Source organism: Schistocerca serialis, chromosome 5, assembly GCF_023864345.2.
Source record: "Schistocerca serialis cubense isolate TAMUIC-IGC-003099 chromosome 5, iqSchSeri2.2, whole genome shotgun sequence".
In the NCBI taxonomy this organism is placed as follows: Eukaryota; Metazoa; Arthropoda; class Insecta; order Orthoptera; family Acrididae; genus Schistocerca; species Schistocerca serialis.
The window spans coordinates 129,767,667-129,787,147 of NC_064642.1; the positions used below are offsets into that span (position 1 = coordinate 129,767,667).

The window sequence follows — 19,481 nt, forward strand, 5'->3', positions numbered from 1 at the left end:
CATTTTCTGACAATCTTTATGTTGTGCCTATCTGCGACTCGGCATCTCCGCTATATGATGAGTAGTACTTTCTGTTCACTTTCAGATATGTGGCAACAGTAGCTTATGGTTGTGATGACTTTAATTTTAGATTGAATATCTCTTATTTTTATGTCTTTTGATACATATATTTCTTCTTTGGTAATTTATTATAGAGAAACATAAAACGAAATTTCCCCATTTGACAACAGCAGAGCTCCAGTTCATTTATGAAATTAACAACAATAAATCCAATTACAATTCAGGGATATACCTCAAGATAATTAAACTCTGCACTAAGTGGACCACAATAAGTTTTATGTAGAAAATGAAGTATATCACTCAGTGACCCAGTCTCTGCGTCCATTAACAAAATTCCAGAGGTATTATAATTCTCATCCTCAGTGAGCCCATAAAGCCTGTAGTTAAGCTCTGGAACATCCCTGTAAAGAAAATTAAACAGAAGTAGTATTATAAATGTTACAGAGTATTTTCATTCATAAACATAACAAGGAAATTTACAAGAAAAATATAGGGAAAATTTTTAGTTTCATAATTAAAATGTGGAGACACCAGCATGAGTAATGCCTCTGACCGGAGGACACAAACAGCTGAATGAAATGTCTGGACTCCTAAGAAAGCAGTTTGATGGAGAACTTTGTACCACATCATTGTCTTGTCTGTCAGGTTATGAGCAATAAAGCAGTATTGTCATATCAGCATGTTGTCTCCATTATTGGTATGATCTCTGTACCTAAAGCTACCACAGTGGTGACCTGTGACATTCGTGTAACGCAAAGGGGAGAGATGTTTCATTCCGTATTGTGATAATATATGGTAACAAAGCAGCCATCTTGTATCAATTACATCACATTATCATCCCCTCAAAGCTGCACCTCAAGGATTAACATGAGCGATGTATATCATCAGCAGAAAAATTGTCAACCAGTGTTCAAATATGAGCTAAATATGACTATGGATGTTACAAGCTCCAGCAATCCTCAACAATGGCTGCCATCAAATAATCTACTGTTGGGCTTTGTAGGAGATTCAGTATCAGGTGCACCAGCTCATGAGTCAGCAGGACAGGTCAGACTAAATATGAACAATAACATGATTTCTGTACCAACTGCATCTATCACATCATGAACGCGATTAGGAAATATGACCACCATGTAAGGTGGAGCACAACGGGCCAGCATTACCTGGACTCAGTTACTGGATTTGCAACCACACTGCAAGTGCTCCGTGATACTTTGTCAGTTATATTGTTTTGCATGACAGCATCAGTGCAACCACAACCTGGTCATACTTCAGCTCAGCGACTCAGCACACAGTCCAAGTTGCCACCATTCAGGCCAGAACAATCAGCATATTGGTATGTGACAGTAGAATGTGTATTTATTTCACTGAGAAATTTGGATGATAACTCTCACTTTGTCACATTAATTTGCCACTTAGCAGAGCATGCTGACATTATCAGCAAGTTCATCCTCATGCCACATGCCTCATATGTCAAACTTAACCACACTCACCCATGTTGAAAGTGCACAATGGCGTAGTCATCATCCTGTCAGGACACCAACTTGTGTGACCAACACTCCACCGCTTTCCTAGAGGCCAATGATGCACTGAGCGCCACCACCATGTAAAGGTCATGAAATTGTTGGTATCATGTCCAGTTTGGTGACACTACACGTAACTCCCAGCCTCCTTGCAGCTACCCAAACTCCAAACATAGCCCACAGTGCGTGCACCGGTCCACGTTGACATGTCAAGCTGCCCATCCCCACAACATGTGGGACAAACATTCTCCACACCACTCCCATCGCCAAGTGGAGAGCTCTGTATATTTGATCGAGAAATGCATAAATACTTTGACGTCAATATGGGGTCAGACATCAGTATGGTACTGGAGGGCAATAATGAGATACTATCTGGCTCAACATCCCTACAACCCATTCTATGAATGACTCACATAGCACTGTGCATGGAACCATTAACTGTACCTTGGAACTAAGCTCAGATCAACCATTTACATTGACCTGGGCATGAGTGAATTAACTTCCTATGGCACTTTCACATTTCACTGGGTTTAAGAAATGCAGCGCTACTACATCATGACACTGGATGACTTATCCTAGAGCTCTTTGCCTCGAGGTTCCTCATCCATCAGAAATTACCTCATGTCCTGCTAGGCATTTGCATGATGATGATGATGATGATTTGAACTGTAACATACTAAAGAAGTGTGTTATGATGATGGAGAATCTAATGATGTCACATCCACTTTATCTGGACACTCTGTGCACTCAGCACCAACACACAGTGCTATCAGAAAATTAGCTTTGCTTCTTGTAACGTCAAATGGGGTGATTTCAAATGGTTTTGTCGTTATTTTGATTGTAACTTTCGTATATATTGTTAGATTAAATTGATTGTTATGGAAGTGGTAGGGTATATGTGTAATGAATAAAATATCCCAGAACCAGAAAGTGTATGTGTAGCTATATTTATCTCAGGCAGGTAAATAAAGTGTCTGCAGTCACCCCATGGATTGGGGTGATTTCAGACACATGTGTTTTTTAAATCTCTGTTTGAAGTTACAGTATATAGAGGGCGAATTCAGATAGTTACTGCCTTTTTTTTTTAATTCTTCATGCTTTTTATTTTATTTTGGAGAAATTTTACACATTTTAAGGTAGCCCTTTGTTGTGAATAAGTGATATGGAATGATATAATGAATTTTATATATTACAGATAAGTTTTTATTTTGGAAGAATTTAATAAAAATTTTTTACAGTTCTTAACTGAAATATTAGAAACAGACAGAAACAAACAAAGTAATTTAACTAAAAGGTCAAAATAATTTTTCTCACTCATCATTCTAAATTAAGTTGCAAACACTTTAAATAAATGAGTGTCTTTGAATCTAAAGCACATCTTCTTGAAAAATGAACATTTCTCTCTTCTCAACTGGTGTGGGAAGTATTCTCGAAATTTGCAATTTTTGTATTGTATCTTCATCGGGGACATTAGGAAACACAAATATGTTTTTACTCTGCTTGGGTGGACGCAACAATTTCACACTTACTTCCGTAGCACCAACATTTGTGGCCACTCCAACATACTGCCTTGTTTGCTCCTTGTTTCCATGTTTATATTCATACTCTGCAACAAGAAAAGCCTCTTCTTTCAGCAGTAAAACTTCATTGGATGATGTTTCGTTTTCACTTTCACTACTGCTAGAAGCACTGTCACTTGTTTCAGCACTGTTTTCGTTTCCCTGAAAATCTTGGCCAGTGATTGATTTTCCAGGTTGAGCGTCTAGTTTGCAGTGGCAGTGGGAGCTACCAAGCTTATTTGGAGGATAACCAATTTCTTTGAGCATTTCTTCAAAAGTGGAAGACCATGCGTCTGCGTTGCTTTGCTGGCTCTCCTCATTATCAGGCAATTTTTTTAAGACATTATCTGGATGAAAAGGGATTAGGCCTGTGGTGTGAAATCCACCCTTTATGTTTTCCTTGTAGTTTGCTGAAATCTTAGTCAGTGTCTGCTTCAGAAGAGATGGGAAGGCATCCTTGGAAATGGTCCCACGAGTGTGTTTCTTCCAATCAGTTAATACAGCTCGCCACACTGCTTTCATTGGCCTGAAGAAGCTTACATGGAGCGGTTGGAGGAGGTGCGTGCTATTGGGGGGAAGGAGAATGAATGACATATTGTTCCACTTACACTCTTCAATAACAAGTAAAGACACGTGACCTGAATAAGTTGTCTCTAATCATGACTGTTGGCCCGTTTTGCCTCTTCAAATAGGGCAAAGTGATTGTAAACAACCAGTCTTCAAATACTGGCAGATCAAACCATCCACTTTTGTTCCTATTGAAACAGGTTCCTTGTGGTCCACCTTCTTGCCACATGTCCCACAAATGCTCTGACTTGTAAAGGACATATGGAGGAAGCAGTTTCCCATCAGCACTAGCTGCCATCATTATTGAGACACTAGATTTTGATGAGTCCATCACTTTTTCAGCATGCTTACTCCCTCGTTTTGTAATTATTTGCTGCTTGCCTGGCTCATCTGACATGTTAGTTTCATCATAGTTGATCATGTTGCTAGGTGGGAGATTTTCCAGCTTTACCTTGATATTGGAGAAAAACATCTTAACAGTCTCTTTGTTCACATCTGCACTAGTTTGTTTAATATTTTTGCTTAAGCAAACGGAAAGATCTTCTGATGGTTGTTTGAGGAATAAATGCATCCATTCTTATCCTGGCAAATTATTATGAAATTTCTTTACTTTTTGGCCAGATTTATCAAGGTAGCCTTTAACTAAATATCTAATATCCAATTTAGTGAAGGGAAATCCCCAATGTGCAGCCCTCAAGATACCATGCTTCAACATTTCTTCTTCTTCTTTATTTAGCACTGGTTGTTCTCCCATTTTTTTGGATGTGCTTCCTGCACTTTATTTTGTAGGGTTGATTTAGGTATACCATACAAATCACATGATTTTCGGTACGATAATTTACCACTCTGAATATCATGAACAGCTTTATCTAAAAGTTCCAGGTCATAATTACACCATACTGTAGCACCTCTCTTGCTCTTATACGTTCTTGGCATTGTCTGAAATCACCCCACACAGTACACAGTTTTACAAAAGCTGTCGTTATTTTATAACCTTGCACAAAAAACTTGTACAGAAATTGTCTCAATGCTGTTAGCTACTGAGGGCATCGACAATTACGGTTACAATAAATTCCTGCTCGGCGCAACAAAAGAAAGTTTCCACTTTACGATCATGCATGGATTTTTAACACTGAGACTGTTCATCAGTTATTCACCTAGGGGAACAATTGATGCAAAATAAAATTTGTGGAAAGCGATAAATGCAATCTTGCACTTAAAATAACTAATGCATGGATGTTAAAATAAGTAAGTCTTTGTTTCTATGCAGTGGCAAAGAGCAAATAAGCCATACTGTCCGATCTCACCCTGGTGTCCGAAATCACCCCGTTTGACGGTACTGTAATTATGCAAATCCTAATCCAGTTGAAACTGATTTTCATTATCAGCAAGAAAACTGACAAGGTCCAATAATTGTTTAGCTTCACAATTTTTTCCTGTATGGGCCACAATAAGGTTAATCCAAGAATATTGCAGGCTGATTTTACTTCAAGTGTTACAGTATATTTGTGTATGCTACCACTATTTTTTGTGTTGCAACCAGTCATTAGTGACAGACTTGCTAAGGAAGTAAATCAACTGTCAAAATTGTAATAGAAAGTTATGGTACAATGTAAACAATTTAGAACTCACCAAATAGTAAAGGTGATGAGTCACTGACAGACACATAAACAAGACTGAAAAATTTCACTAACTTTCAGGCTGGGACAGCAGCAATGGGTTGTGATGGGTGGAGTGGGTGAGAGGAGAAAGGAGGAAGGGAGTGGAAGGGAAGGTTGGGGAAGGGTGACTGATGCCTGTAATGGCAGGTGAACATGATTAAAATGCAGCAGGAAAAGGCAACAAGTACACAAAATGGGAACACAACACAGCAGTGGCATCAGTGAGTTGGTGCAGCACTTGATGACAATGACATGTAATGAGGTGGAGAAGTGAACTGGGATGGACCGGCAGAAAAGAGGAAGAAAAGACTGCAGGGAAGATGGTGTGGGTGCAGACTGAATGACATTACAATCCTGGAGCAGGATGTAGGTGGGTATGGAGCAGGGAACTAGTGGAGACTGAGGCCAGGAGGATTACAGGAATGAAAGATCTGTTGCAAGGAAAACTCCTACCTACATACTTCAGAGAAGCCAGAGTTTGGGGAAGGAACCAAATAGCAAGGGTTGTGAAGCAGCCATTGAAACTGAGCACGCTGTGCACAGAAGCATGTTCTGCCATTATGTTTTCAGCCTTGGTCTCGGCCACACTTTGGTGGTGACCATTCATTTGAATGGATAGTTGGTTGGTGGGAATCTGGTATATCACATCACTGCTTTCACAGGTGGCCCTGTCTCTGATGGGACTGGAGTAAGACGTGCTGGGTGATTGTATCATATAAAATGTTTTCAATGGTGCTGAGCAGTCATGCAATATTTTTTGAAAGAATAAACTGTCACTTTACAGTATATTACTGTATTTTTCTTCTATACTATCTAGATTTTGGCTTTTACACCATTACTGTATACAATGCTGAAAGACGATTAACATGCCACATGTGGTAAAGTCAGTCCAAAGCAGATAACAAGACTGGCACATGCCTCTAAGAAGACGATAAGGAAGCTGAAGCCGTTTCAAATTGAGGAACACTTGCTGGAAAGTGTTGGATCATTTGAATTTGTCCCAATTTTTCTTAACCCTACTGAGCAGGATATGCAATTTTGGCCTCTTTAGGTGTGTATTTACCATGATAATTGATGTTTTCAAAAAATGATATTCTTTAAGATTTCTTGGTTGAGGAAGCTAAATGATGGCTCCCTGTAGACAGTTAAATTACATCTCTAGGCTCTGTATGTGCTCCTCCTATTGACCCTGTAATAATGATGGAGTCTTCAAAAACTGTGATGTTTGCTAATGGTACAAGGATACTGGTAAAGGGGTCAAACACACCCATAACAAATACGACTGAGAGGATAGTGGACTAAGTTTACAACCAGTTCACAGTTCCTAATCTTATAAAAACTCATACTATTCAGTTCCAAACAACTAAAAATGTTTGCAATGACATGCTCTGGATATTCTACAGTATTAATTTATTTTGTGAATATGTTTCACCTTTCTAGGCCATCATCAGACAACAACTGACTTTTCTGTTTATAAAAATAAAGTTGTTATTGGAGCAGCAACAATGACTTAATTAACAAAATAAAAGTAACCTATGTGTAGTATAACAAGTGTCCAGAGATTAGTGGGTACTCACTAAATGAAAATCTTTGAGTGAAGTTCCTTGGCATCCAAATGAAAAACAAACCAACGCGCATATGCATAATTTAACCAAAAAGTTAATTTCTGACTACTTTGGACTTAGAAATCTCTCTCACTGCATATGGTATTACTTGCATACTTTGCATTCTTTTATTCAATGCTATCCAACAACACAATCATCTAGAGCAGTATAACAATGGTCAAAACAATATTCATACCACAGAATATGTAGTAGGAATATTATGTAAAATTGACAACTAAACATCTTTGCAGAAGCTTTTATAGGGATCTCGGTATTCTTATCATCGCATGTAAATAGATTTGATCCACTGCAATACTTGTAGTTAATAATATGTTTGTATTTTAGATGGACCATCAAATTTACAACCACAATACTAGAACAAAAAATTATTTCCAGATAGACTACACCTTTCTGTACAGGGTTCAGAAAGGAGTTTTCGCTACTTCTATAATTTAGCAGAATACTTGGGCTGTGTGTGTTGTGTCATTCCATGATTATGTTCCTCAGTTTCTCATTTTAGGTAGACTGGCTTTTCCATAGCTCTTCATTTCCAGAAATACGGGAAGCCTTTGGAGGCAGATTCAGACAGTAAAATGTGTGGACCTGCTGCTGTCATCTGATTCCTTTGAGAAGTTATTATGTTACTGCAGCTGTCTACAGGCAGGTTTTCAAGAAGCAGAACTACAGTGGAAGATAGCATGTCACCACTTGTTCTAGATGCATTTTTATGCATTGGTACAGATAATCATTCATGTTTCCAGATATCTGAATAATGTAACATCCATTTCACACCAAAGGATGGCAATCAAAGCTTTTATCTGAATGTGTTTACACTGTGTGTGAGGTGACAAAACATTTAATGTCTCAGCTGCTATGGTTTTGAGAGTATAGAATTAAACCTACGAAATTTCATTGCTCACCATAGCTTGGCTCATCCTATATGTGGAAACAATCTTTGCAGACAATGCTAGAAACCTGGTACACTGCCAGAAGTGCCACACAAGCTGAGAGTTAATGCTCACAAGTGGACCATGTATGTTCATTACTGACGCAAGTGAAGTATTGTTTTTTTAATCTCTAATATGTCCAAGTGAGTTGTGAGAATAATGTGTAATGTCCTCCAACAAGCTATGCAGATGACACTTCAATCTTATTCTAAGGCACAAAGCCTAATAAGCTAAAGTGTTTTGCAATTAATGGTGTAACTGAAATCACAAACTATTTCAATGATCAGATAGTCAACATGATTATAAATAAATCTCAGTTACTGAACCACTTATTATTTTAAGAGAGAGTTTCCATTTTTAAAGTAATTTTACATATATAAGGAAAATTAATGTATCTTACAGTTATATGATTTATATACAGTTCCACATTCATCTAAGAGTATAAGAGTAACAACACAGTATCCCCCCCCCCATGTTGTATTTAATAGCAATTGCTTGTTTCTACCATTTATCAGAACCTGCACATAGTTTTCTTACTTTGAAGTTTATTGCTTTGATTAGATCATATGGTCTAGACTTATTTTCTGTATACAGATTTTTCTGTCACAACAATACAAGCTGAAGCTATGCAGTAACTTTGACTTGAGCATAAAATAAGTCTGTTTTAAGAAAAAAAGGAATTAAATCAAAATAGGAGTTAATAAGAGTTTCTTACACACAGTCTTTGCTACCAGTTCAATGCCTGATACAGAGATACTATTTAACTCAGATAATATTTTCTCAGTTACAAATAATTTACAGCTGATCCTCACTAAATATTACTGAAACCCAATAAAAAAGATTTCATTACCTTCTTGCTGTAAGATAAAGTCAAGTATTAACAGATGTCAGTAATAGTGCTCACCACACCAATATACATGACACATGTCTTTTCTTCACAACAGAAGTTACTAATTGCAAATTTCTTGGTTTATATGTGGATGAAATCTTCACTGAGTAAGCCAAATCAATTTTCTATATTGGAAAATAAATAATGGCTAACATGTTCTTAGCCAGTCACTACTGGACAATTTATGATGTGTAGAGGATTCACACTTGTCATGGAAAAGAGCAATTAGACTTATACATACTCTACGTATCCCATATAAAATCTTGTCATGAAATATTTTTTCCCGAATAAATACTTAACAACAAATATACCCATTTAAATTAACTTGTTTCTCTTTAACATATTTTCAACAGAAAAATACATTTTTCAAAGAATTTTTAACAGGAGGTGTAACACACTGATTTATTATAGGATACTGCATATGTTATGAAACAGTTTAAGTAAGAAACAGTAGAAAATGAACTTCATTATAACAGGAATGTAAAAATTGATATAATATGCATCAATTGTTTCATGCATCACATGTTATTATTGTGGTCTTGATTCTAAAGACTGGTTTGACACAGTTGTCCACAATACTCTACCCTCTGCAAGTCTCTTCATCTCTGCATAGTTACTGCAATAGTTACAGCCACTTCAACATGCAAACCACAGCTCAACCCTTACTCTTTCAACAGTTTTTATCTCCCATACTTCCCTCCATTACCAGATTCACTGTGTCTTGATATCTCACGATGTGCACTATCTTATTATCCCTCTGTTAGTCACTTTGTGCCATAAAACTCTTTTCTCCCTGTTTGATGCAGTATCCCTTCATTAGTTACTTGATATATTCACATTATGTTTAGCATTCTTCTGTAGCATCATGTTTCAAAAGCCACTATTCTGCTGTTTCCTGAATTGTTTATCTTCAACATTTGACTTTCGTATAAGGCTACACTACAGACAAATACTTTCAGAACAAACTTCTTGACACTTAAATTTATATTCAGTGCTAACCAATATCTTATTTTCACAATTTTTTTCCTGCTGTTGCAAGTCTGTAGTTTATTAGGCAGGTGCATAAGTTTGTAGCATTTTTGTTTGACATGTTGGTATTCCAGTAACTACGGGTTTATTTATCAACTGTTATTTTTTATTTGCAGTTCACTGTTATTATTTGAGTTTAAACATTGTCATTTTGTCATTTGGAGACAGTGATTGAAGCTGTGGACACTATAAAATGGAGTACAAGTGGAAAGAAGGGAACATTTTTGACATTTTCTTCTGTTTGAGTTCTATAGAGTGGCGACAGCAATGGAGGCAGCAAGAAATATGTACACTGTATATGGGATAATGCCATTGGACTGAATATGTCAAGAAAATGGTTTTCTCATTTTAGGAGGATTGTTTTGACCTTAGTGACTCTCCACATTCAGGAAGACCTTCAGGGTTTGATGATGATGTTTAAACGTATTAATCCACAATGATCCATGTCAGTATACTGGAGAACTGGAAATGTGGTTAACTGTGATAATTCCACCATCGTGCAACATTTACATGCAATGGGAAAGGTTCAAAAATTGGGTGTAAGGGTATCACATGCTCTAAGCTAAAATCACAAGAATCAGCGGATGGCCATATGTGCATCTCTGCTTAGGTCATGAACAACAGTGACCATTCTCATGCTGTATCATTACTGGTGATGAGAAATGTTGCCTTTATGCTAACATACTTTTTGGAAAAGAAAGGAATGGCTGAGCCCTAGCAAAGCAGCAACTTCCTGTACAAAGACCTACACACATCCACTAAAGATAATGTCATGCATCTGGTGGAACAGCAACAGTGTGATGTATTATGGACTGCTTTCCTGAGATGTAACCATCACTGCTGACATTTATTGTCAACAACTGAGACATTTTGCACATGCAATCCAGGAACAGTGACCAGGAAGACTGTGCAAGGATCCTTAAACTGACTCACTAACAACCATTACAGTAAAAAAACTGAAATGTTTAGTCCCACTTGAAGCTGATTCATTAAATCAAAATCATACATTTACAAATACAAGTTACTAACCTTGTTTCCTCTATGGATATAGGATTTATATCAGCTTTCTTATGTCCATGCTCTCGGTATGCTTGAACAAGTCTGCATAAGTTACCATTCCTGTTTCTTGCCTCTATAACATGTTCTGGAACTAGAAGCAATTGGGAAAATTAAAACCATTTCTTGTGCAACTAATAAACCTTACTCACTAACAAAAAATTTTGACTGTTGCAAAAATAAAATAATAATAAATAAATAAAAACTGCAATGACTGGAAAATTTAAATTTAGTAAATATACATTTTCAAATGCACAATGGACCTAGAACATGGGGAAGGAGGGGGGGGGGGGGGGGTGTTACAGATATCAATGGAATAAGTATTTTTTTCAGATTTTGATTTGATGTCTTTTATCAGGGATGTTAAACAAGTCTATCACTCTTAGTTATGTGTAGGAGATAGCTCTCTTTCAACTGATTCAGTTCCGAGAATTTCAGTTATTAGTTCCAGATATTGGTGTAAATCAGGTGGTATGTTATATTTCCATACATGTCCATCCATTTAATCATAGCCTTAGTAACATCTTTGTTCTTTCAGAAGAATGCATTGTGATGATGCTAATTATTTAATCATAGATGGCTGTTCTGCAAGATTTTATAGAATACAAGTTAAACATACAGTTACTGTTTCAAAAGTGAGTTTGATTTTTGTAAGGTCTAACTTGCAGCAATATTAAATTTCTAAAAATCATCATTTGATCTAGTGATATGAAACAAAACATCACAGTTATCATTATCTTCCATTTAACATCCACTGCTGGACTTTTCCATGCATTATGGATTTTTACTATAAGCAACTACATTGCTCCTGTATGTTTTTAAAATTCAACTACCCACCTTTCATTAAATATCACCTTGGTATTTTCTTATCTTTTGAAATCAGCAAAGAACTTTCTTTGTCTGTCAACCAGCTATCCATCTGTCTACAAGCCCTACACTCATAATTATATATTCCGTTCTTGTTTATTCCCTGATCCACTAATTTTCTTTCTTGTCCCTCTCAGTTTTAAGTTATCTGTTTCTTTATTAGTTACAAATTCTGTGAACCCATATTATGGTAAAAAATACGGATGTGGAACAAATCAGGTTTACATTCACAGAGATACATAATGAATATATGTACAATAACAAAAATGTAGCATAAATAAGATAAAACAATGTAAAGCCCAGGATGAAACAACAACAACATGAAAAACATAGATAATTATTCCCCACATAGAGGAAGCATTGAGTTACACACAGACACAATGGAAAATGAGTGTTAGAAATATGCAGCTTTAGAATTAAACCTTTCATTACAAGTAGAAAACTTACACACATTTGCACAAGCACAACACACATACAGACATGGCCACTGTCATCTCCATGTGCTAAGGCTCATCTGTGACTGTGTCTGAGGTGAGCAGCAATATGCTGGGGATGAGTAACAGGTGTATAGAAGATGAATAGGGTGATGGATGGGGGGGGGGGGGGGGGGGGGAGGGGGGCACCAGTGTGGGAAGGGGGGAAGATGCTAGAGCAACCTCTACACTAACATCACCACTAGCCTTGGTCTTGCCACTGTTTAAAACTAATTTTCCCAGTGCCTGACTAACTTCGAAGCTACAACCTGCTACCTGGTCACCATGACCAACTAAATCCTCACCCACAATTACTTCCCCTTTGAAGGTATCCCCTTCTAACATAATTATCCCCTTCTAACATAATTGTGGAACAGTATAGGAACCTGCAATGCATCCTGCTATACTAAGCTATTTATGGACCATCTAGAAGAATCCTTCCTAACCACCCAGGCTCTCAAATCACCTCACTTTGTTTTGTTTAGATTCACTGATGATATCTTCATGATCTGGACTAAGGATGAGTATATGCTATCTGCACTCCTCCAGAGCCTCACAACCTTCTCTTCCATTCGCTTTACCCAGTTCTCCTAAGCCCAGAAGCCAGCTTCCTTGATGTCAAAACTGTGGCAGTTGCTCGCAGTCCAGCCTCAGTGACCAGAGACAGTGGTCACGTGTTATGAATTGTGCTTGCCTGAATTTGTGTGGGTTTTCTACTTTAGAAAGCTCTCAATGTGCTCTGAAATGAGAAATACTCTCACCATCTTCCTCACAGTGATGTGCCACTGACCATCCAACCTAGACAATACCCTTGTCCATTATTACTCCACCGCTGCTACCAAATGCTTGCTCATGGCTCATATCCCTGCAAGAGACCTAGATGCAAGACATGTGCCATACATCATCCTTTTACTAACTACTCCAATCCTGTCACTGACATCTCCTACCTCATCAAAGGCAGGGTCACCTGCAAAGGCAGCCATGTGATCTTCCAGCTTAGCTGCAACCACTGTGCCACATTCTATGTGGGCATGACAACTAACAAGTTGTCTGTTTGCATGAATTGCCATTGGCAAACTGTGGCCAAGAGATAGCTGGACCACACAGTTGCTGAGCATGACACTCACCACAGTGTGCTTCATTTAATGACTGCTTCACAGCCTGCACCATCTGGATTCTTCTCACCAACACTGGCTTTTCTACACTGCACATGTGGGTACTCTCCCTGCAACATATCCTTCATTCCTGTAACCCACCTTGCCTAGCCTTCACTAGCCCCCATCCTCCACTTCCCTATCCCCTTCTCTCCTTCCACTCCACATACCTTCTGTTCTGCCAACACACTTACATAGGCCTTTCACCTTCCCTACTTCTCTCCTCTCCCCTTTCACCTTCCTCCCACCCCTCTCCCTTGCAGTATAGGTTCACTATGTTGCACCTAGCAGCCTTATCCTGTCCCCACCACATCCTAACATTCTCCCACAGACAGCACCAGCATCATACCACATCCCTACCATGTTACTTCAGCCCCTCCCCACTCCACACCTCTTTCATACAACCACTATCCACCCCAACCAGACTGTTGCTCACCTCAAACACAGTTGCAGTCAGGTCTTACCACACGGAGACAACAGCAGCCATCTGTGTGTACGTTGCACTTGTCTGCGCCTCAGTCCCTCCTCTGTGTGGTGAGAACAAACTACACTTTCCATATTTTTGAATAGCTTTAAAGATTGAAGGAAAATTATTAAGACATAATTCAACTAACATGGTATAATTACTGAAAATACATTTGGGTGCACAGAAAGATATTCATACATTGTCCATCTTGAACATGTAAGATGAATTTTGGCTAACACAATAAAAATAGAAAGTCTCAAAGCATAAAACACAAATGTCAATACAAACTTACAAAAATAATCATTGATTTATCTGTAGGTATTTATCCTGCAAAAACCACACGTGAAGCACAACAGGCAGATTCCATAATCTAGATTTCCAGAAAGCATTTGACATGATGCCACACTGCAGACTGTTACTGATCGTATGAGCATACAGAACAGATTTCCCGATATGTGAGTCACTTGAAGACTTCTTAAGTAATAAAATCCAGTACATTGTCCTTGACAGTGAATGTTCATCAGAGACAAAGGTATCTCCAGGAGTACTGCGAGAAAGTGCGATACGACCACTCTTATTCTTTATATACATAAATGATCTACTGAATAGGGTGAGCAGCAGTCCACAGCCCTTTGCTAATGATGCTGTCATGTACAGGAAGGTGTCGTTGTTGAATGGATGTAGCAGGATACAACATGACTTAGAGAAAATTTATGTTTACTGTAATGAATGGCAGTTTCCTCTAAATGTAGAAAAATGTAAGTTAATGCAGATGAGTAGGAAAACAAAACAGTATGAGTGGTGTACTGCTTGAAGCAGTAAACCTGATTAAACATCTAGGCATAACATTGGAAAACAATACAAGATTGAATGAGTTCATAAGGCCAGTAGTAAGGAAGGCGAATGGTCGATTTCAGTTTACTGGGAGAATGTTCCGGGGAAACGTAGCTCATCTGGAAAGGAGACCACATGTAGAACATTATTGCAACCCTTTCGCCAAGGCATTAAAGTAATTCAGAGACCATTACTAAACTTTTTACTGGTAGGTTCATTCAACACATAATTATTAATACAGAGATACTTCATGAACTCAAATGGGTATCCCTGGGGGGAAGGGAGAGTGCTTTTCGTGGAACACTGTAGAGAAAATTTAGGAAAAGTGGCATTTGAAGTCGACTGTAGAACTATTCTACTGTCACCAACCTACATTTTGTATAAGGACCACAAAGATAAGATAAGATGAATTAAGGGTTGTGTAGAGGTATACAGGCAGTCGTTTTTCTCTTGCTCTATTTGTGAGTTGAGCAGCAAGGGAAATGATTAGTAGTGGTACATGATACCCTCCGCCATACACCATACAGTGGCTTGCAGAGTATGTATGTAGGCGTAGATGTAGAAGAGGGGGTAGAAGGAGTTTTCCATAATGTATTTTCTTAATTCATATTTAAATATATACACAACCTTTACATGAACTTTGATATCTGATGGAAGAGAGTTAAACATTTTTGAGCAGAATAGATGTTCCAGGCTTCTAGGTAAAAACCTGTATTGTGATCTTGGTATGCACTAGTATGGTATGTAAAAAGAAAATGGCTATTAGAGACAAAATCATCAGAGTAAAACAAGTTCTGAAGTGTCAAACAATGAAAATCCAGGCTGGAATGTAACAATATTATGAAAAGGGAAGGTTGCTATTCACCATATAGCAGAGATGCTGAGCTGCAGATAGGCACAACAAAAAGAGTGTCAGAAACTGAGCTTCTGTCCAACAATGCTTTCATAGAAAATAGACAACACACACACACACACACCACACACACACACACACACATATACACACGACCACGGTCTCCGGCTGCTGAATCTAGCCTCAGCAGCCAGAGACTGTGGACAAGTGTGTGTGAATTGCATCTGCAAGAATATGTGTGTGCGTGTGTGCGCGTGTGTGTGTGTGTGTGTGTGTGTGTGTGTGTGAGAAGGAGTTGTCAAGGAGATATGATTTCAATTTATTTTTTAAGCTATTACTGCTGTCTGTCAGACATTTTATTTCATCTGGTAATTTGTCGAAAAATTTTGTAGCCGCATATTTTACCCCTTTCTGTGCCAAAGATTGGTTGAGTAAAGTCTTTCTTTTTTCTGGTATTATAACCATGAATGTCACTGTTGTTTTTAAACTGGTCCTTGTTGTTGAGGACAAATTTCATTAGTGAGTAAATGTACTTGAGGCAGTTGTAAGAATTCCCAATCTTTTAAAAAGATGCCTACAAGATGTGCAACTGTGAGCTCCACATATTATTCTAACCACTTTCTTATGAGTAGTGAATGCTTTCTGTCTATGTGTTGAGTTACCCCAAAATATTATTCCATATGACATCAGAGAGTGAAAGTATGTTAGCTTACTAATTCCTGTATCCTCAAAATTGGCAATTATTCTGATTGCAAAAGTTGCTGAACCTAGTCGCTTTAGAAAATCCAAAATATGAATTTTCCAATTAAGATTCTCATCTATGTGTACACCCAAAAACTTAGTATGCTCTACCCTGTCTACTGACTTCTGTTGATGTGTTATATTTATTGAAGGAACTGTACTTTTGCAGCAGAAAATTGGATGTACTGTGTTTTTTCAAAGTTTAGAGCAAGCCCATTTGCAGAAAACCAATTAATGATGCTTCCAAAGACCTTATTTGTATGATTTTCAATTGGAGTTTCTTTTACCGGATTAACAGTGCTTGTATCATCAGCAAACAGTGTCAGTTCAGCTTTCTGTTTCAGATAGGAAGGGAAGTCGTTCACATATATCAAGAACAGAAGGGGACCCATGACTGAACCCTGTGGAACACCTAATGTAATTTCACACCAGTTAGATGAAGTGGTAAACTTATTTAAATCACTTGACCCATATAATGAAAATTTTTGCTTCCTGTTCTGTAGATACGACTTAAACCACTCATATGCTACTCCATTTATACCATAGAACTGTAATTTCATAACATAATGTCATGGTTCCTACAATCAAATGCTTTGGACAAGTCACAGAAAATTCCTATTGGTGACATTTTACTATTTAAAGACTCTATTACGTGGACAGTGAAATTGTATATTGCTGTCTCAGTGGAACAGCATTTTTGAAATCTGAACTGTGATTTACTAAGTATCCCATTTCTGTTGAGATGGCTAACCACTCTTGAGTACATTACTTTCTCGAAGATTTTTGAAAATGGTGTAATCAAGGATACTGGCCGATAATTATTGACATCTGTGGTGTCCCCCTTTTTGTAGAGCGGCCTGACAATGGCATATTTTAACCTGTCTGGGAAAATACCTTGAGTTAATGATGCATTACATATGTGACTCAGAACATCAGCTGTAATTGCTCCACTTTGTTTTAATATCTTATTAGAGATGTCATCTACGCCAACAGAAAACTTATTTTTCAAAGATTTAATTATTTTTACTTATTTCACAAGAGGTTGTTAGATGAAAGTTAATCTGACTATTTTTTTTTTCAAAACAGACTCTTCTATGTACTGCCCGGCTTTTTCTTTTGAACTGTTCTCACCCATTTTTTCTCCTACACTTAAGAAATGTTTGTTAAATACATTAGCTACATGTGTACTGTTGGTTAGGATGGTCTCGTTCTCCTTAACAGTAATACTAGCTACCCCAGTGGTTACTTTTTCTGTCTCCCTTCCAACAACATTCTATATTGATTTGATTTTATTGCCGGAGTTGTTAATTTCTTCTCTAATGTACATATTTCTTGATTTCCTTACAATTTTTCTCAGTATGTTACAATAATTTTTATAGTGGAAAACTACTTCTGGATTTTTACTAGTTCTTGCTGTCTCATAAAGTTTCCTTTTTCTTCCTGAAAACGCTTTAATACCTGTAGTAATCCAAGGTTTCTTTGAAAAGTGTGTGGTGTTACATTTAGTAATTTTCTTTGGGAAACAATGTTCAAAAAGGGATATAAATTTATCAAGGAATATGTTGCATTTATCATCAGCATTTGGTTCATTATATACATCTCCCCAATTAACATTTCTTAAGCTTTCTTTGAAGTGCTCTATAGATACCGGGTTGAGCAACCTTACACTTTTACTTAATGGTTTCCGAGCTGTACACCCTGTTAGGTTTTGTAAGTTAATCAGTTGTGCATCATGGTCTGACAATCTATTTACCACAGGGAAAGCATGTGTTTGTTTTACATCCTCTTTCTGTACAATTACATTATCTATTAGTGTGCTTCTGTCTTGAGCTATACATGTAGGGAAATTAATCACTGATTCTAAGTTATATGTTGTTAATAACACTTCTAGTTCACTTTTCCTCTCAGAATCATTTAGAAAGTTTACATTGAAATCACCACAGATTAATAACTTTTTCTTTTTGTCTGACAGACAGCATACTAGGGAGTCAAACTTTTTTATGAATAGCTCCCAGTCTCCTAATGGAGACATGTACACTGTTGCTAATATCACTACTACAATATCTAGCTGAAGTTCACATGCACAAACCTCAAAGAGATGATCAACACAAAATTTACTTACTTCTACACTATTGCATTTATACCCTTGTTTTATGAAAATGGCAACTCCTCCTTTATCCATCCTAGATCTACAAGTGTAAGATGCTAAACTATACCCACTTATACTGACACTATCCATGCCCACAGTTACATGGTGTTCAGACAGACAGAGTATATCAATATACCACAAATATTAGCATGACACTTCTGTACTTAGTCACAGATGGGCAGAACAAAAAGACTATTGAAAGTGAGCTTTTGGTCAACAAGGTCTTCATCAGAAATAGACAATACACACACACACGCACACGTGCACACACACACACACACACACACACACACACACACACACACACACACATTAGTCTTGTGTTTCTACTGCATACACTGTTTGATATGCCTTAGTTCTGTGTTTATATATTTTATTATATGTTTTTTGACATTTTGGTTGCCCTTTTATATTATGTACTCTATTTTCTGGTGCTACCTTTTCTTTTGTATTGGTCGTTATCCAATCTTCTAGGTATTTAAAATAATATGTTTTAGATGTTGTGTTGCTATGAATTATGAGATTCTCGGGGGTGTCAGTAATATTTGTTATGAACTGTTTTCTCAAATGATATTTTTACTCCTATTTTAGCTGCTTCTTTCTGTAGTCCTGTGATTTGTTCTTTGGTACTATCCAGTGAGTCAGTATAATGCCATCTCATCTGCAATAGCTAGACAATATACAGTGATTTTATTAAGGTTTCTTCCGAGCTGAACACCCCTAGTATTGATGAATTTCCTGAAGTCTCACTATGTTCTTTGATGCACAGTTGAAAAGTAGAGACGAAAAACTATTATATCTGACTTTATTTCAGAAGCTTTTAAAACTGACCCCAAAAAATTTACACTGATGTTAGTTTTGTTAACGTTCCTTCAATTGTTTTTGTCATTTTATTACTGAGTTCAAATTCCTTTATAATGTAGATTAGTTATTTATGTATCCCAAACTTACGTAGGATTGAAATGCCATTGTAGCTGTCACCAATCAGACTGAAGACACTGAAAATTATGGATCTGAACTGATATCAGTAATCTTCAAATTATTTTTAC

At 37.3% G+C, this 19,481-nt stretch overlaps 1 protein-coding gene across 1 annotated transcript in view; it reads right to left on the bottom strand.

The window, feature by feature from the left end:
- The window catches only part of LOC126481579 (probable 2-oxoglutarate dehydrogenase E1 component DHKTD1 homolog, mitochondrial), a 335,870-nt gene that overhangs the window by 279,983 nt on the left and 36,406 nt on the right, over positions 1-19,481 (bottom strand). The window contains exons 2-3 of the mRNA XM_050105438.1: positions 10,869-10,989; positions 293-461 (exon numbers count right to left, since the gene is read on the bottom strand). Coding sequence (XP_049961395.1) covers positions 293-461; positions 10,869-10,989 — 290 coding nt within the window. The remainder of the gene's footprint in view (positions 1-292; positions 462-10,868; positions 10,990-19,481) is intronic.